The following is a 20,709-nucleotide window of genomic DNA, read 5'->3' on the forward strand; positions in this document are numbered from 1 at the left end:
CAGATATTGCACAGTGAGGTAGAGGATAGGACGTTCTTTTATTCTCAACCACCAGCAAAAGCACGCCCCAAAGCTTTGTGGAGAATACTCACTTAGAAAAAGTTCAAAAACTCCAGAGCTGTAGAGCATTACACCAAAAAAGTCTTTACATCCGCTACCATCCAGCCAGGGTAACAAGCCCACGAGGTTAACCACTACGCTGTTAACACCGCCCTGGTAGACGAGGCTCCCGATCCCCAGCACAGCGTAACGCACCTTGGGACGCCAGGCGGGCCCTGCCCCAGCGAGGGCGATGCTCAGCCACCTGATGCACCCCTAAACACCGGTCCTCAAAACACTGTACGGGCGCAACAGCTCCTCGGCAAAGCTCATCTACAGCTACCCTCATTTCTCAGAGATGTCCATTCTATAAAGAGCACCAAATCTAACACGTGCCATGGAACAACACCTCTTATTTTAATTGCTGAGTATTGGAACCTCGGAATCATCCCAGTACAACCGAAGATTAGAAGTCTACTTACCTGTTAGTTGTAGGCTTCCTCACTCCAGCGAGTCAGTCCAGAAACGCCATCTTAAGAACTCCAGAGCTGTTACCGCTAGTAAATTTAATACCAGCGCAATAGGTGAGCTCCAATTTAGCAGAGACTGTTCCGAAGACCTAGTCGCATCGAGTATCGCTTTACAAATGCCAGTCTCTAGAAATATCCCTGGGCCACCCTCACACCTGATCTTAATGAAGACTTAGTAATTGTCTAACACCTGTGTAACTCTCAAGCCCTGTTTCTACCACCTGCAAAGTAGCTCAACAATTCCTCTTTGCATACCTTTGTTAAATAATGTCGCCGTTCTCAGTGCTAGGCCAGAAATTGCCACTGCTTCATTTTATCTTGAGCTCAAGATCTGTATTTCACTCCCCTGTTGCTTCCACGTGCGAGTTACCTGCAACGCGTGAACTGCTCGCAGCTATTGCTGCCCAGTTAACAACTGCTAGAGCCACGCAGGCTTCCAGCTGAAAACCAGCTTCTGCCCACTGAGGGAAAATCCTTTCCATGGCATCAACAGATAAACTTTTCTTGCTGAAAGAGGGAGAGAGCTCTTCTACAGGACCAGCTGCCTTCCTTTTCTCCCTGCTTTCGTTCTCTTTCTCTTTTCACTGCAGAAATCTCTCCTAACACCTAACGAGAACTCGCCATGCCTGATGCTCAGCACCTGCATTAATCTAAGCAACTAAAGACCAGCTGCACCCGAGAAGCCCACACCCTCCTCGACAGGCACCTTCTGCTGACAGGACCAGCAATTACCCAGAGGCAGACTAGAAAAAGAAACAGCAGATTTATTTTCTCTGAGGTCTTGAAATCACACTTTTGTAAAAACTACTTCAGTGAAGCAGAGCTATGGCATCCAGGGCTGGAACACTCATGTGAAACTCAATTTCCTGCTGCGCAGGACAGTAAACTATCTGATTAGACTAAATGTGGTATCTGCGTAAAGCTTACGGTTAGCAAGGGAAGTGGTTGCAATGTCACATAAAACACTCCATGACTAGCTTTTTTTATTTCCTCGCTACTCTTTGCCTCCAAAACATTGATATTATAGCCACCTTATTCTTCTGGTTAATTGGAGGAATAGGTGCAGAAGAATATAGAAACCGAGAACAGCCACGATGCTAACAGAGAACGCGCAGCCCTCGGCCCTGCCCCTTCCAGAAGGTTCTGCTGCCCCTGCCTGGGGGCAGGAGCAGGAGGGGGTTCTGCTGGCTGGCGGCGCTGCCGCCACGGGGCGAAGCCTGCGGCCTCTGCGCCATGAGCGTGGGGCGCGCTCGGTCTTTCTTGAGGGCATTAGACCGCTCGTTAACAGCTTTCAGGCCACTAAAATCTCTTCAAGTTCCGAGAGGAGGATTGCAACTTTTTTTTAACTTGCAAGTATAAAAAATGATTAAAGTTGCTTATCCTTATCCGCACAAAGACCTTGACGTTGCGCTCGGTCTGCCCTGCCGTAGCTGCAGGCGGGGGGGGAGGAAGGAGAGGCAGCGGGTGCTCCTGCGGCGTAGGGACTGCGTGGTGGCTGCCGAGCGCGACCCCTCAGGTGCAGCTCTGCGCGCCCGCGGTGCCGGTGCCGGCCTGCCGTGCACATACACGACACGTGAATACCTATGAGCAGAAGTTAGTCAGATATTAAATTCATCTGTAGACCGGGGAAGGAAGCAATGCTGAGTGGGGTTTTTTGTCTTTTCGGAGGTAGGCGGCACAGGCCACTGCTGAGCAAAGGTTTGATTTACTATGGCCATTCCTGAAGATAATAATCCTCCTGGAATTTGGACTCCACAATGACTTAGGGCAATAGTCTTGAAACCACTAGCCTTTGCTTCCAGTTCTAAGATTAACCCCTCTGTGTCCCACGCGCGCAGCATGGCAGCACCTGATGTGGTGTGGAGAGACCCCAGGCACAGACGAGAGAGCGGTGGGGACACACGCTTCTCTGACCAGCGACCATTTACGGCATACTGACTGAATTCCATGCATGTAATGGCTGCCAGACAAAAAGAAATCACTACAGAGCAGCATAGTGACCTGGTACTGACCGGCCCCAATCCAGGGAATACCGTACCGTGTGGGGCAGGGCAGGTCCATGGCCGTGCCCCGCGCTGCCCCCGCCGGCTGACGTGGAGGAGGCCTGCCGACCTCCTGGTACAAGGTAGGAAGGAAGGGAAGTTACAAGAATCTTATGTTCTTTTTAAACGTCCATTACTAAGCAGTTTATTTTGCTGCGGTTTGGGATTTATAGGATTAATGCTTTGCCTGAAACCTGTAGGCTGCAGCAGCGGCTGGGGACACGGGCAGTTCTGCGCCTTTGCCAACCGCTGATGGACAGCGAATTCCTCAGGCTAAGGGAAACACGTCAGCGGACCTGGGCAAAAGACGGAGAGCGGAGGAGCCAAATAACTGTTTGCAGAGGGAGTAGTTTTCTTGGGGTGGGGAGATTCCCCCTAGGGACAGGTAAATGAACGTAAGTTTTATCTGTTAGCCATCTGCGTACATCGAAGTTGCTTAAATTCTATCCACTATCACTATTTTGCTGGGGAAACAGAAATTTCATGGACGGTACATCGTTAGTCAGACTTTACACCCTTAATCTGAAGATAATCCTCAACCTGACTTCTTTGTGTCGGATGTGTCAGATGGTGGATCGTTACGGGGAATGCCAGGATAATCTAGAACTGATGTAATGAGTTTGATGATTGGGAAACTCAAATCAATTTCGTTTACCGAGCCCCCGCAGAAATCAGAAGAGATCACGGTTTCCAGGTTAAACACCTTTGCTCTACTTTATACTGCTCTAAGTTAATCTTTCTCTATCTAGTAGTCAGAGTGACCAGAACAGGTAATCTTTAACCACTAGCCACGGACTTGCAAGGGTCACCACATTTTCCCTCCTGTGATCCAAGTTGCTCTAGCACTACGTACGCCTCACCTTTGCCTATTACACTGTGGTAGTAGCACTGGTAAATGCACTTGCTTGAATGTTTGGGAAGGCTGGTGCCCCTTGAATACTGTAGTAATCCGGATAAACAGGTAAGTACCAGCTTTGCCCACTTCGAGCCCAAGAATTCCTGTAGCAATTTCCTCTCAAAAATGATATGGTCATATCCTAAACTGATGTAAACCAGCATAGATTCACTGAAATTAATAGGTCACAGCAAAGGGATAAATTCAGCTACATAGTCAGATATGTGCCAGTTTCCTCCATAAAAGGATCTGGCCTAAATCTTTGGCACAGATTTGTCCGAAAGTTTCAAACCAAGTAAGCCATGCCCACATGGGCATGGCACATTGTAACAGGATTTTTCCACCGCTGAAACAGCCAACCCCAAATCAGCTTAAGAGTATTGATTAGCCAGAGCTCATTAAACATAGAGCTGGAGTAAAGCCATAAACATACAACTCAAGTTCTCATCTGTGAATAGCCATTAGTGCTACAGTCAAGTTCTGAGTCTGGAAACTAGGGAAGGAAAATCCTTCAATAACAGGGTTCCAGAGGATTGCAGAGTCGGGGTCTCCCTCGACTGGTGCTTCAGTAGTTCCTTTTTCAACCTCTGTACCTTATAGCATCAGATTTTTCAGATCAGAACCTTTTGCTCTCCCTCCCTCCTCAACTGAGAGTCTAGTTTCCCATCTCCCACAACCGCAACCGACTTTAACCCGAGGTTTGTGATAAATTAGCTGGATAACATGAGATAGCAGGCCATCCCGATGAGGACGAGAAAGCTCTTTCCAATCCACTCGCTTCTCCCCACTTACTCTACGTGCGCACCACGATCCTTCTCCGGGTTCTTTTTCTTTTCATATAAAGTTCAGACTATTCTGATTTTAAGTGTAGAGAAAAAAAAAAGAGTGAGAACTGATTCAGGGGAGCCTCTTTCAGGTCATGTAAATGAACTGTGATTTGAAAGCCTGCAGTTTGAACTGAATGGTGCAACTGACTTTTGAAATCTACGCTAAATAAACAAAGTAATTGTGTTTTTTAAGCCCTTTCAAACAGGCTTTCTAACTGAGCTTTGTTGAACACATGATGTATTTATGATCAAAATTAACCAGCTGCAAGAAAGGTTTATTATTCCAAAGGGGTTGATACCCCTCACAAACCCTTGTAGGCCCATATCATTTCGAAAGAGAATAAAACAATTCTCCTAATACACTAGTGAGATCTCCATGCCCAGAATATTTAACCTCCTTTTTTGCCAAAATTGCTGTTCGTAATTGAAGAGTTTCATAATTAAGGTATTGCAGAGCCAAACCATGGCTTCTTGCTGTTTGTTAAATCTTCCCGATGTGAAAAACTTCCTAAAATAGCCATATTGTTGCCCTGTGGGAAGTTATTATTCCTTCAGTTTTGGAGTTGTTCTTTCACTCTTTCTACATAGGAAAGACTCCATTCCTCAGATTTCTATTGCAGTCTTGATATCCTCCGCATTTCATATTAGAAAAACGATGGGAAAAAAGTCTCACGTGGAACAAATGTCATCCTTTTTATAATGCCACCTCAGTCAAGTGGAGCTATGCACATAAACCAGAATCACAGACTCATTTAGGTGGGAGGGGACCTTCGGAGGTCACAGGATTCAGTCCTCTGCTCTGAGCAGTGCCAAGTTCAAAGTTAGATAATTTTGCTGGGGGTCATGTCTACATATTTTCAGGGAAGAATCTGGCCCTCACAGGAATGTGCAATCTGTATTGCATTATTTATCCTTGTGTCACCTTTACTAACATTTAAACAAACCAGTTCCCTTTTTTTTTCGGGAATTTCCAAATAATTTGGCGTTTAATTTCAAAGAATTGGACCCAAACCAGTCTGCAATAGTAATGAATGTTGCAATGCTCTTCCAGTCTCTCACCAGTGGCTCCTCTCCATGTGTAGTGGGCAGTACTCCACTTGCAATTTCACATCGCCATTTGGAAGAAAACAGCCTTTTTTTCCAGAAACAGCGAGTAAACGGTGTTTCCTGTGTGAGTAAAAGTAGCACATTTTAGTCTTTCTCTGCTGGTTTTGGACAACATGTGGCACGGTTTGTTTTTTGGGGGTTTTGGTTGTTTTTTTTCATTTAGGTCTTTTGCCCCCTTTTTGGATTAAGCAAATTGTCAGATACCTTCCATAGGTTTAGAATGCACATCCATATTTTTAGAATGGCATACGGAGTTTGCACACGGGATTCTGGTATAATTGTACAGGTAATTTTTAAATATTTTCCCCAAAACTTGTTCTACTATTATGGGCACACTATGAACTCGTACGACTAGAATTTCTGTTGTCATTATAGTGTGTGCCTGTACAAGTCCCAAATGAGAGACTTTTCACCAAAAACCAAGCACTGTCAAGACCGAATGAAAAGCAGCTCCTGCTTCAGGAGGGCAGAAGGTAACAGAAAGGTTGCCAGCACCACCAAAAAGCCCTAACCACTGGGACTCGAAGCAAAGAAAATAGCTGTATTTGGGGCTGTATTTTTCCTAATATTACAGGAAGTCTACTGGTAGTAACAGTCATGGCACAGTCGGGTGCCTCTGCGCAGGATGTCTGCATAACCACAGAAAATACAGACATATAATGCTGTAGATGCTATCCTGATCTTTCCGAAGCTAGTGGAAATGTTTCTTTTGACTTCAAAAGATCCTGGTTTTGTCTGGTATTTAGTGATCAGCCAGATGGCGGCTCGCTCAAGAATGTCCCCAGTTATCTCCTGTTAACGTCTTTGTGAGACTGTATCAGTGGATGCAAGGGCTGCGGAGCCAGCTGAGACTGACCCACGGCCATGGTCGCCCTTCTTGTACAGCACTGAAGTTAGGTAGTGCACGTTACGGGCACTTTTAACCTCAAAGCAGGTGACTAGCACTGTGGTGTTACAAACCCCACTTCACTGTGGTTCTCCAATACCCTGTCACACAGCACAGAATAGGAAACCGACAACTCAGGCATGCGCTCTTTTTCTTTTCCCATCTCATTTAAATCTCAGCTTCCCTCCTAAATGTCACTTGTTAGCATTATTCATTTGTGCTTTGTGCTAATTAAATCACCTCCGTTAGGCAACTAACATTGCTTTTACAACTAAGGTTACAAAAATACGGCATTAAATCCCCAAGAACTATAAATTCTGGAGTTTTTCTTAAGGGGAAAAAGCTATTCTTGAACTGTATATGCAGTGGTAAGACTGCTAATAGCCTATAAATATCGCTTCTTTATTGCACAGAAAGCATAGTTCAGTGCCTTCTTTTATTCACACCTGCTGACATTGTTATCTGCATTACTGCTGTAGGTGAGACTGGAGCTACGCTGTGATTAGAATACAGCATTTTAGGAACCAGCAGGAGATAGTTCTTGCCATGACAAATTTGCAGTCCAAATACCTGACAACCGAAAAGGAGAAAAGACATGCCATAAATGGGTAAAGATGAGGGTGTTCTAGTGGCTTTGTACTGCAGGGTTTTTTCCATTACACAGTATTGTATTCTGTGTTTGAATCGATTACGTGCAGGACCCTTCTCACAAAAGGAATGCTCTGATTCTTAGAGCTCAGATACACTGGGCCCGTTTCATCTGCCCCTGGCAGTGGTGAGGGAAGGTATCTTAGCAAGGACAGAAGTTGCATTTGTGTTCTGTCGAAGGTCTAGTTATACTGAAGCTGGAAAGCGAGGAGAGTGCACGACACAGAATGTTGTCTAAGTTTGATTTTGCAGTGGTTTGCTGTTGCCGAACAGGCGCATCCAGCCAAAACCAGTTAAGTGACCCGGCTCCTCGCTTCTGAGAGGTATTATATCGAAAACTTTGCCCCTTTTTTAAAAAAAACCAAACATTACTTTTACTTAAGACTGTTACAAAGTACTTATGTTCTAATGTAACAGAAGCATGGTAACAGAAATAAGCCATGAAAGACTAAGTAGTTAACTATCAGGAAGGTTACCGTGCTGAAGGTACGACTTCATTCATGTTTAGTGAAGTCTCAGGTCCAAATCCCATACTAGCCTTCACAAAAAATGTTAAATTTATCGTGCCCTAAATTTGGGGGTTTATGCAGTGGTCTAGCTGTTGAGGTGTGCTGGACAGTAAAACCTATTAAAAATGTGACAGGATCGTTGAGAGTTCTGAAAACTCCTGTGCAGAAAAGGCGGGAAGTCAAAATTAAAAAAAAAAAGGAAAAAAAAAGGTAAGACCCAGCAGTGAACAGGAAGATTAGCACCGTGATCTGAGGAACTCATGAAACCAGTCTCGCTGGAAGAAGGAAGCAATTAATATGAAGGCAGAGTAAATGCTCTTCATCTGAGGGCTAAGCAAAGCAGGCAGCTGAAAAAACCTTATGTTTTGCATTTTCCCCTATCCACATACGCTCTCTCTGAAGGGACAGAGAAAATTGAGATTTCAGAGCTTTTTTTCCATTTCTCAGTCTGTGTGACTAAAGGTGACTCTGGCTCTGTGCAGTGAGGGCCCTCTCCCTCCCCCTGATCAATATTTTAATATGACTTATCAGAAAGAGAATGAATTGTTTACTTTAAAACCTCAGGATCCCATAAAGGTCGAGGCAAAGGTGTCCACTGGAAACAGAGGCTTTCAACAGCTGACCACTGCTGGGAACTCATAAAAGAAAACCAAGACCTCCAGAGATCTGAATACAGTGATATTCAGCGAAATGTCACGCCAGAGAATCTCAGCTCTGACAAGCCCTAGCGACACCCCAGAGGATCGTGTGGCCGCTGTGTCAGATGGTAAGTGCCTTCCTGTGCTTCATGCATGTGAGGAAAAGGAAATGATAAAATGTACCGACAAAAACAAAACAGTGCAGGTGAATTTTGAATACTAAGCACTTCAGCATACCAAAAGATCCGCAAATGCCTGTGGCCTGTCTGTGTAATTTAACGGGATTTAATGTCTCGTACGTAGCAATCTCTGCCTGCACTTTTAAAGAGACTAAGCTTTTATTCGTGTCAGTGGGCAAGCCACCCTAAATGTTTATTGTTAGAAAGAAAAAGCGTGGCAGGGAAGCTGAGAGCAAGCGTGGTTAGACTTCCCCAGGGTTACGGGCACGCTTCCAAGTCCAGATGTACAAAAAGGACAGGTTCCGAGATCCGTCAAGATACCTCTTGAAAAACCCTCATTCTTCACAACGACCTTCTCAACTGGAACATTCCAATAATATTCTTTACACAAATGTCTAGCAGAAGAGAAGCAAAAGGTGGATTGGTTTTTTTCTCCGATGTTTATACTTTGCTTTCTCCCTGTACTGTCCAGTAACTTTCCTGTTGGTTTGGGTTTTTTTCTCCATTGGAGTGCGAAAAACTAGTGGCCATTTCTCTTTCTGCCATTACCTTTTGTCTTGGAAATACTGCTGTTGAATTGCCGGAAGCTTCCACAGAGTTGTGGAACTATAAAACTGCCTGCTTGCGGCTGCATCATTTGCCTGGCTATTGTACTGTCATATACATTTCACAGCAAAGTCCAGAGGCGCTTCCGCCAGGGCCCTGCTGCTCTTTGCACTGTATCTGCCACCAGTTGTCAGACTTCTCCTCAGAGCACGTAGAGTAGGATCTTGCCTGACCTTTCTTCTCTGCTGCAGAGAGAAAGCTGAGTAAAATGTGTATAAGGAAAGGTAAGGGGGAAAAACCACTAAGATTGTGGCGAATTAGAAAGCAAGGTATAGTACTTCTGTTCCTTTGGCATTCATTTCTCACTATCACCTATAGGCATAAGCACATTTATTAAATATAGCCTCATGGACCTCAGGTCTACAACTGCAGGCTGCATCCTAACTAGACAGAATACGTTCTGGCTGTGCCTGTGTACTTGCCATCATTAATTCACAAACGTGAGTGCCATTTTGATGCACAGGGTGTGCTGCGGCTCCTTACCTTCTTTGAGAGACGTCTGTTTGTAGCTGTGATTTCACAGTGGCCTGACCTGGGAATCTGCAAATCTGCCTGACAGTTCTCTCTAGGCATTCAGATGCCCAACTATTTCCCACCACAGCATGTACAGACTCGAAACAGAGACAAAGTCAGTGAAAGATGAAAAGCACTTGGAAAAGTTTCGCCCCCCCAGCATTTATAGTCTTGTTTCCTTGACAAGGATGGGAATGACAGAGCAGTTGTAATAATCACGTTTGGAAAACAAAAGAGTCTGACCTGGTAACCAGCCAGGGAAGGTTCATTTCTCTGCTATTTACCAGCTAAGCGCCACTCCGAACTCCAGCTCATGCTGCCAGTCCGGGCCTTCACGGAGGGCGGATTCGATGTACTTGTTAAACTAGTCCAGAGCCCCAGTGCGTCTGCATTGACTGATCAACACTGGTTACACTAGATTACATTTAAGAAAAAGATCCAGAAAAGACACGAAGTTGGATGAAAAGGTAAGGATTGCAGACGAAATAACTTGCGACAGTGCGCAGGGTACGCTGGTGGTTCAGATGTACGCGGTACTGTAGGCAGCCACCTAGTTTGTGGGTGTTAGTGTCTCCTCTCTGCTGCCACTTCAACTTCTGACGCTGTAGAACAGAGTGAGCTAAACCTCCCTACCTGATGATCTGCACATAAACATCTTTCTTCCTGAGCCCTATGCCCCTGCCCCTAATCATTTCTTGTTATAGCTCCTTCCACTGGCTCAAACCAGGGCTGCTGCTTCTGCAGGAGCCCTTAACCTGCATCTCATCAGGAGGGCAGATTCCTTTCGGGATCTTTTCCTCCAGAGAGCCATCTTCTACTCCCCACAAGGTCCAGGGCTTCAGCTGACCTCGTGGTAGTTGCCCAAACACAATCTCTTAGTTTGGGGCACAGAGAGCTGCACTTTGCACAAACTGCAGCGTGCCCCGAGTCAAGCTAGGGACTGCCTCTCCTGCTTACAAAAGCTTATACTTGAAATGGCCACTGCTTGGTCTCAACAAGTACAGAAATGTGATCTTCCTCCATAGCTGTACCAGGTTCAGCATGCATACCTCAAACATTTAGATTTTACAAGCAGCTGATGACAGAGATTTGTTGCCCAGCTGGAAGGCAGGATGGGAGTGCTGACAGCAGACTGAGGAGCAAGCAGAGGCACTACGGCTGTTGGGCTGTGGGAGTGACCCATCGTCAGGGCAGTGAGTTAGGAAAGATAAAAAATGAGATTCACAGGAAGGCTAAGCCCAGAGGAGGAGTTCTCTGAGGACCTGAGATTCTGCCTTTTGAATGCTTTAACTTGCTTAACAGCCTGGCTAAAATGCAACCAGATCCAGAAGACTACTGGAGAGTCTGGTGTCATTACAAATGGGGAACAAATGCTCCTGAGTATGTAAAAATGGGAATGCATTTACCGAGCTTAAAAAAAAAATGAGATGGATAGTGTAAAAGCATTATAGCAAGATGTTCTGTCCTCATCTCTTGGCATAAAAAGACAACTCCATCCCCTCCCATGGTGCTCCTAACAAGTCCATACAGCATTCTTCTCTGAGTTGGAAATTCAAGTTTTCAGTAGCTACAAAAAACATTTCTATACCCAGCGCATACAAGATCTACCCAAATTAATGCAAATTGGAACATAATGTTTAATGTACTCTGCTCTCCTTGAAAGATTTTTACCAGTTCCAGGGGAATAAAGGAATTCCACTCTGTGGTCTGTATCCTCTTTTTTCTTTCTTTTTCCTTTCTTTCCATTAGCAGACTCCATTACAGTTACCGATAAGTTACTACTATTATTTTGTTATTCCTATTAATGAACATTCACTAGCCAGCTTGCACTTTCACAGAGCTACATTCTATCTCCACAGGTCAGTGTTTCTTCTTGGAAAACAAATATCATCTTTAGCATCGTGATTCCTCAGATCTAACGTAGCTCTATAAAAGTCAGGAGCTTATTCTGAGCTGTCTCCATCGGTAAGAGAATGACACAGGTCCTTCCAGAGGGGGATTCACCCCTCCCTTCATAGATCTGTCTCTTAGAACAGGACTGATTACCTTCTCAAGGTGCTTGTCCATCTCCTTTGGACAGGAGCTTAAAGACGCTTAAAGACACACGTAAAGCTACTTAGCTTTTAGATTACTACAGCTAACTGAGACAAAATATTCCCTCAAAGAAATCCGGAATCCTGTCTCCCACTTCCTTGGTGAGAATCCTGATATATCACATATAAATATGCATAAACATGGTCTTTTCTCTGTGTTTTGCAGATCTTTGAAGTCCCCATGCTGAAGTCTGCGATGTGTGTATATTATTTCTTCCACAGACTAATGATCTACTGCTACCAGAGCTGTGGAGTGTGACAATGGTGTTTGTGTCCAGTCTATCAAACGCCATTATCACACTAAATAGCTACCGGTAGACAAGACGTCAATTCAGAAAACTATGTGAAGTGTAGCAATATGTTTTCCCACCATGCTGAGGAATAAATAATGTTTTTACATGTGTATCAGCATGACTCTGCTCTTTCTTTTATAAGCAAACCCACCATAATTTGTGGCAAATACATACTCTGCTACACGCACTTCCAGATTCCCATCCTAAAGCACACAAGTCATCTGAAGGAATCGTCATTACAATGTCATCATTAGGAATGTGGATTTCACTGGAATCAATGGGGTTGTGATTACCTCAGAAAAAAAAGGCCAGCTTGGGATTTTCTTTTTCCTGTTGGATTGACCATGACAATAGAATACTGATGCCATTTAGCTGATGTACTGAAACTCTGGCTCTTATTTTGGCACCAAAATTAAAACATACGCTTGGAACGTTAATTGACTGAGATGCTCGTGACATTTTTCAAACAGAACACTTTCCAAAATTCTGATAAAAAGCTATTACCTCTAACTTGAAACATCACTTACTCAGGTTTCAAATGCTTTCAGCTTTGTTCCCTTCCATGGCATAACTGTATGTATGATTTGAGCACTGCACTGAAGTCCATTGTCTTATATTCCAAACCTACTGTTCTGGGAATCATCACAATTTCCTCACAGAAATTCTTCTGAGAAGTACTATAAAGAATACAAGTCATCTGCAGAAGCTTCCCACAGCCTTAATGAAAGCCAGGCACCAACACTGCACTGAGAAGCCTAAATCCCATTGAATAATCCAAGATTGAGGCTCACAGACCATTGCTCTGCGATTTGCAATGACAGGGGTAACCTTAATATTCATCAACATGTTCCAAACTCCACCCTTCCCCTGACTTCTAGTGCTAAGTAACCGGGCACACATAACGAATAGAAAGCTGCCTATGGCTGTGGTGTGTAGAATGCTGCTGGAAGAAAGCACAGGTGAATATGTGACATTTATCATTTATAGATTATGCTGCGCTTCCATTTGCAACCACTTCTATTACACAGCGTTTCCCAACAGAACACCTTCAATGAGTTAATCTTATTCCCTAAACCTTGTTTCCTTCCACGAGTTATTGCCGTGGAACAGTCATTAGCAATGCGTACTGCTGAAAATTAATGGAAGAACTACAATGTTGTCTACTAAAATTGAGTTCCAGACTAGATATTTTTAAAAGAATTCTGAGCACGTCAAATTACAATAACACAATGTATCTTCACAGAGGAACCCAAAGTAGGTTTCCTAAACCTTATACGTATCTTAATCCCTCTTTGCATTCACAATTTTCTTTTGTCACCATCTGTTCTGAAAACCTACACCGCCCCTCTGTGCAGGGATCTGAAACAGTCAGAAAAGCTGCCTGAAGGGAGAGCAATCCGGTAGCCTCCTGATAAGTTGGTGCAGAACAGCTCTTGCAAAAGGAAGAAGATAAAGTTTACCACCTACAGGAAAAAGAAAGACTTTTTGTTGGGTTTTCTTCCCCCTTCCAACCCTGCTGTCCCAAATAACCATCAGGCACAATGCTGGGGAAGGGGAAGGAGGAGAGGCAATGGCAGAGGAGGTGGAGGAGAGGTGGGAGTGTGACAGCGGACACGTGAGCGCAGGGACAAAGCGAGCGGTATGGGAAGCCGAGACCTTGAGCACGGCACCAGCTGTGCAGCCGGTCATTCACCTGTTCAGTTTGTCTCCTTTTTCTCAAAGCCCCTCTCCAACTGGGAGGATAGAGGAGAACATCACCTGTGCTCCCGATCCCTTTAACATTGTTCCAAGGGACACAGAGTCTCTTTTGAGAGACTTGTGCCAGACGCTCATCCACTGCTGTCCCACTTCCCTGACGTTATCCCTCCAGTATATAGTGCACCCTTTGGCCTCCTCTTCCCTGGTCCAGTTTTGCTTTCAGGAACAACAAATCTTAATCTTGGCTACCAGATAAAGCATGAGTGGACGGACAGAAACATCCTGGTGTTATTCCTCCCTTCTGATGTTCCCTATGTTACACAGGAAGCTCATTCAAGCCCATTTCTGTAGCAGCAGCACCAGCCTTTCGGTGTGTGCCACCAAGGCTTTCTGCTGGGTCCCGATGACAAGTCCTGCCCTGTTATGTCACCTGACACAGGCCTGTCTCATCACCCAACGGCAGCTGTGGTACACCATGCTGCCGTGTACACGCACAAATCTAGCCACAGCAAAGAAGCCGCCCTCATCACCGGATCCCGTGTGCACGCCTATCACAAGACCAAATGCATATCCACTGTGTGTTTGGGGGAACACGAACACGGTTCATGCGGTCAGCGAGCTTTCAGTCGTATAAAAAGAAAAAGGCTGGAGGTTCTTTATGAAAAGGGGAAAAGGAAGGGAGGGCTGGGCTGCCCTGCACCATAAGGTTGGGCCCTACCTTTTGTCTGAAAGGGGCAGATAAATGAATTGGAAGGACTGGTGTAGTGGGCCAGATCCAAAACATCTGGCACAGACTGGACATCTGTAAGACCATTAAGCATTAACGCTAACAAGGGACGTTGTTCTGCCACCGTTGCAAAACAAGCAACCTCAGTCGCCCATGAACACAGCCAGATTCCAGCAGCAACAGAAAGGCTCCCAAAGGCAATATTCTCCTCTTGTCCAAGACCCAGGAAATCACAGTAATTTCACACCCACAATATTTTATGGCAGACTCACAGTGAAAACAGCAGAGCTGCAGATAATCGCGGCTTATTTTTCAACAGGTCTTTGCTGAGAATGAGCTTCTAGCTGAGGGAGTCTTTGTGCAGGTGAGTTGGGGGGTAAGGGGGGGAAAGAGGGGTGGAACTCCTTTCTCGTTTCTCTGCCTTTGCAGGAGGAAGGCAAGTGACCCTGTCTGCAAGGCCCCCAGCGTAATGTTTTCACAGCAGCTACTTTTCTTCTCAACCTTTGACTGAGAGAGACATGAAGTCCCTTCCCTCCCTCCCCATGCCTGCAGTGCTTTCTAGAGAGCCTGTACTAGTCCTGCTTGCCCTTCTCCCGATTACTGGCACTGCCATTTTTCTTATTTGAAGAACATCTTATGCTGTTTCTCTCCTCCCACTCAGTAGCCTCATGTGCTGCTTGTCTGAGCACAATATCCATATCATAACAACACAAAGAGCTGGAGATTAGGTCTGTCGTTTTGGACTCGCTCTACGATTTGCAATGTCATCACAGCTTAATCCACATCATTCATTGTTTTAGAGATGCAAAACATGAATCACCGCTGCTGGTGCTCCAGTGGTGCAATCGCAGCACAGACTCCCCAGCTTCTACTTGTAATGTAATTAAAGGAAAGCCATTGCAAATATTCAGTCAAACATCCATGCGGGCAAACGGTCCCTAACCTTCTCCTGGTGCTCTGTGGCAGGACAGCAGCGCAGATTAATTCTCTCTTCCTATTACATTCTTACTACTGTGCTCTTAAAACTCAAAAATGAAAAGTTATTTACCGAGGCTTTTATTGTAGAGCAACATGACCTTTACAACACCCACACAAGTATTAGATGCAGTGAAGTTTCTTGAAGAGGAAAAAAAAAGAAATTAAGGCATAAGGGGGCTGCATCCCTGCAGTTCACTGTTAGGTTACGTGCGGTTAAGCTGCGGGGGTTATGCTGAAAAGTTCCTCCAGTAAGAACTGCATACAATTTTCTCTTGCTATGTGATACAAGGAATGGATTGGGAAACGTCCTGCCTGTTTTCTAACGAGGCCCTCCACCTTACATCTCCTCGAAGTGGATAAATATTCAAGGCACAGCATTGGAATACATCAGCTGCCTTCTCTGGAGACCTGTGGCCAAGCAGTCTGTAAAGCAGGCGTATGCATTAGGGCTGGGAGCGCGTATCACGGTGCTGCAAAGGCTAGGCAGTCCTCGACTCGAGCCCTGAAACTGAGCCGTCTGGCTTTTTTCATTTGGAAACTTGAAATGAAGAATAATCTAACTTTTATGGCAAGGACCGATCTTCCCCCACAGGTTAAAAAATGCTGCAGTCGTTTTGGGTAAAAGTTTCTCAATTTTCCAGTTTTAGAGACAATTCTTTTGCATTCAAGACATATCTTCCCGTGTTTCAGGACCAGGCTGACTGTTTTCTGTACCCACTGACTTTGTCCTTGTGGGCAGATTGTTATTTCAGATCTAAAGCTGGAACCAGAGTGTGCAGCTGATTCCCAGCAACTGTGCACGAGTTTTCAAAAGTGCAAGCTGTATTCTTGAACCTGTGGAGGACTGATGTTCACTCACTGCGACCACTGAACACTTCTCAATATTCAGGTGACGTTTTCAAATGTACTCAGGGTTCTATTTCAAAAGGGACAGAGGCGGCCAATTTTCACTGAGCAATAAAGTTCCAAGGACCACAGACCGTTCTTCAAAAAAGATCAACTTAAGCGCTATGTGCCTAATATTTTGTGGATATTGACCTATACACTGAAATCCTTTAGATATTTTTGAAAAACATCACCACTGGAAAACAGGGTTTTTTTAAAGCACTTCATGCACTTTTGGCCTTTAAAGGTCCCTTCCAACCCAAACTGTTCTGTGGTTCTATGAAAAACTGCAAAAGAACAGGTAGAATTATCAGTTTATCTGTAGGGACATACACTTCTGAAAACTCAGTACCTATAGACCAGTCATGTGATTGATTACTTTTGAACAAGAAGAAACATCCTGTAGAAGCTTTATTGACTCCATTCTTGAGTGTTTTATCATTGTTAGTCTGTGTAATAAAATTTAAATCACAAAGCATTAGTGCTTCAGCCTCAACTACAGTGGTGCCCTAGGAAAAGCATAACATCTCAAAATTGCTACCAGGACACGGTGCAATTCATTCAATCTGTGTGCGCATAAGAATGTCTATTAATATAATAACACAAGCGCTAGCAGCACGAAGTAACCTCTAAGTTCTCCTTTAAAAAATGGGTTCCAGTTTCTGCTTTGCTGATGTCTCTGCTGAGATTAGAATACATATTTATTTGACCTGCTCACAACCCCCATGCTTTGGTTCCCTTTTGTAGAAGGCAAAAAGCAGACTTTTGCTCAGACTAAAACACTGTCTGTGAAACAGGTAGCTGTTTCTCCCATCCGTCTCAGTGGGCCCGCACATCTAGAGCCCAATGAGAACACCATTTACCCTACTGGTAATTATGATGTCACTGCTAATGATTTCGCAGACATCCAGCTGATGCATATTGGTGACACAGGTACACCGAGGTAAAACCACAGCTCTACAGGTGAATCTTTCTTCTGTCATTGAAATCAACTGACATAAACCGGACCAAGCTTTCTCTTCCCAGTCTGATGTCTTGGTCTAGGCCTTTGTATCAAGTTGAGTTTAGAGGCGCTCAGCTTTCATCCCTTTTCAGATAGGCAGCAAATACTTCCCGATACAGGGGATATATGTATTTTCTGTAACAGCAAGACTAAGGTGTGTAGAGCGGCTAGTTATCAGACTACAAAGCACAGCAATTATTAGCAAAGTCTTTTTAAAACAATCTGACATGAAAATTTAGGCATGGGCAGATAAACAATCCGCTAATCATCATTTCCCATCGTTTTTTGACATGCACACTGGAGCTCTCTCTGTGCCACTGTCAGACTATCTAAATTTTAAGCTCTTTAGATCATCACCCAGAAACGACAGCAAGGAATTGAGGATGTTTTTGAGGGACCTGCACAGACAAGGTATTCATGCCAGAGTTGCTACCTGTCGAACAAGCAGACAGGAGGGCAGAACAGGCAGCTCAGCAAGCGTGAAAGACGACGGGGCAACAAGGAAATAAATAAAAGCAGAGACGCAGTTCTCTATTTCCCTTAGATGCGCCAAAGAGCGATCATCTGAGTACCACGACAGAGCAAGGTTTCAAGACTTGTCAAGATGGCTTTAACCAGAGGTAATCAGTCAAGCATTTTCTACTTTTGGTAGCTATTAACGTATAATTATTTCAATGTAATTGCATGCGTAGCTGAACTCAAGGGCAATGACTGAATTTTAACACGATCATGTGACATTATTGTAATTGAACCTTTTTTCCTATTACAGAAAAATGACTGCTTTAAACCAGCGTATTGCTAGTTTTTCCTGTTATCATCAGTTAGAATTTCCACCGACAGAAATTCAGGAGTTGTGACTCACACAATGTTGTAATACATCACCAATGTAATATGTCTATTAACAAACAAAATGCATTCAATAAACTCCTGAGCAGTGGAAAATCACCCATTTTAGCTGGGTGTAAGTCTATTTAATCCAAATATGATGGCTTGTTATATATAACATGAAATATCAACAGAACTAATTCTTTGAAGTTGAGGTGGTGGGGGAGTGTTGGTCTCCCAATATCCTGTCTCTTAGAGATTGGAAATATCAGGAAGCTGAACACTTAAGAGGGGAAACGGGAGCAAATTTCCTTCTCAAAGATGCTACATGCCATTCTCATACTTGGTGTTTCTTGAACGACCAGAAACCGTCTACCTCAGAAAGCTAGGGGAGCACTCTTCAGCTCCGACACGACAGACAGACAAGAGTACCTTAGGTAAGGTAAGGGTGGCCTGCAAACATACACACATGCACGCGCACACGCGTGCAGCATCCGGATCAGGCAACAACCCCAGGTGAGCCTTCTCTATTTATAGCAGCGCTTGAGGGAATTCAAGTTCAATGGCTACACCAGGCCTCACCTTTATTACGCAGCCTTCTTACATTGTCCTTTAGCTTCCCTGAGCAAGCAGCCTGAGCACTGGGTGCGTTACATCATCCAGCGCACCACTGACATGCATGGCTACAGAAGAACCGGAAAGACCTGTGGTAAACTCTCCTTCCCAGATCGGCACTCTCCATTGATGGAAAGCTGTCAGGAGCAGCGCTATCGTTGAGACCCTCTCCCTCTCCCCTAGAACAACTCTAGAGAACTTCATCCCATGTAATGGAAGGAATTTAAAATACAGATGTCTGTCTGACACTTTGCTTCCTTTTCCCTCAACGGAGAGACATAGGCACATTTTGGGTACAGTTAATCTAAACTATTTCAAACGTTTGTTTTGCAGGTGACCGGCACTTTGCTCTAAATTCCACTGAGAAGACCTCCATTCACCACGAAGGGAGCCCAGGACGACAAGCCCAGATGTTACATCTACACTGCAGTCAGAGGAGTTTCTGTCCCTAGTGTCAGCTAGTCCCAAACAGTTTCTCTCTTATTTGGCACCCACTGCTTATCAACACAAAGCAGAACCTAGTCTGAAATCGCTTTTATCTTCCTCAGTACTGATGGGACTCTTACACACAGGTATTGGTTTCTGGCCCCACCTGTTATTTAGTAATCACAAAGGGATAAGAAGTCTGACAATGTTCAGTGTTTGTATTCTGTGTTCAGCCCTGCAAGTTGGGTTTTCATCTGCCACCTCCAGTAAACTTGTTGCAGTCCTCTGACATGCATAGTTCCCTCGTCTGGCTGCAAATCTCCACGTAAGCTATACGTGCGTCTAAAGGAGCACAGTATCTTTGTTCAGTTCTGGCCCTGCCTCGGCATTTTGGATAAATCGTGAGTCTTCAGCAGACAGGTACTGGCCCAGGGCACCCATCACGTTCCTTCAAAATACAACTCTATACTACACAGAAAAGTCATGGTACTTATTCTAGTTGAAAATGCTGCAAAGGACTGAAATACCCTCTGTACGTAACGGTCTATCTCAGATGGTAGCTGTCTGGCAACATGCTGACTCCGAGCCCCTATCCTACAAGAGGATTGGTGCAAGCATGACAGTACTGTGCCATGGGGTTAACTGTAGATACCAGGACGCTTGCATCGAAAGCAAGGAATTCTAATTCTATGGAGACTCACACAAGTTGCCTATCTTTAAGCTGATGACATCACTTTGTGAGGACCTTAAAGACGCTAGCTAATTTTGGGGGGGCAGAAGACAGATATGTCCAATCATGAATGGCTTTGTCTTGTATTAAAAGACATGTAAGTGGGAGAGAAAATACAAGAATAGGATTATAGTAGGATTACAATATGGAAAAATCTGGGAAAGAAAACAATTTTTCTATAGCAGCCTGAGCAACAATACTGTGCAAAACTTTTACTAAGTGACATCTTCAATATATTGATGCTTATGTAGCAGCTGAACCCCCAGGGTCACAGACACAGACACACAGAAGGGAAGACATTCTCCAGTGACCTGTGGTTCACTCAATGTCCAAGATTCAGAACGTGCAGACACCAACACATAGAAGGGTTGTAAGATAATCCAGGCAGATGGCTTAAGTTTGTCTTCAAAACCTTGCCCCGGTGTTAAATCTCAGGTATGGAGACCATAGAATCAGCTCCGTTCTTTGCTGCTGGCATCAGCATCAGGATGACTTCAAAATAATGTCATAAGGCTAAAGTTATCCGCCCACCAGGGCACTGGTGCCTATCACTGCTACGTATCTTCAAGAGGAGTTTTCACAAGATGGGACAGTGCAACTCAGTGCTCTGAAGAAATGAAGTCTCTAGGTTCTCTTGCTTTCTTGGGCACTGTTTTCTTTAGAGTTGATGAGTTTGGTAGATTTTTGCTTTTGATGGATGTTGCTTTCCTCTGTTTTTGATGAGTGGTTCGGAGAGATTTCAGCCCCAGCATCTCACAGTACTTATTGCACTGGTGGAGGGCTCTGAACTGCTCAATGAAGGAAATTGAGCAGTTGCCTTTAAAACCTTTGTATCTGTAGCAACAAAGAAGAAAAAAGCCAAATGGGATTTCAAGATTCATTTTCAGCACAGGGAGGCAGAGTATGACTGTTCACTCATAAGCAACTTGAAAACATTAAGCAAGTCTCTTCTGCCCTAATTCCCCCCTAGGAGGAAAGAAATCTCTTTGGCAGATAATGCAATTTTGAAAGTTCCTC

General features: G+C 44.4%; 1 protein-coding gene across 1 annotated transcript in view; it reads right to left on the reverse strand.

Annotated features, from left to right (window-relative positions):
• Nucleotides 1-19,762: 19,762 nt before the first annotated feature.
• ALPK2 (alpha-kinase 2) overlaps nucleotides 19,763-20,709 on the reverse strand; it is a 30,483-nt gene continuing 29,536 nt past the window's right edge. The window contains exon 10 of the mRNA XM_009882039.1: nucleotides 19,763-20,526. Coding sequence (XP_009880341.1) covers nucleotides 20,292-20,526 — 235 coding nt within the window. The 3' untranslated portion in view covers nucleotides 19,763-20,291. The remainder of the gene's footprint in view (nucleotides 20,527-20,709) is intronic.

Source organism: Charadrius vociferus, unplaced genomic scaffold, assembly GCF_000708025.1.
Source record: "Charadrius vociferus isolate BGI_N301 unplaced genomic scaffold, ASM70802v2 scaffold743, whole genome shotgun sequence".
Classification (NCBI taxonomy): domain Eukaryota; kingdom Metazoa; phylum Chordata; class Aves; order Charadriiformes; family Charadriidae; genus Charadrius; species Charadrius vociferus.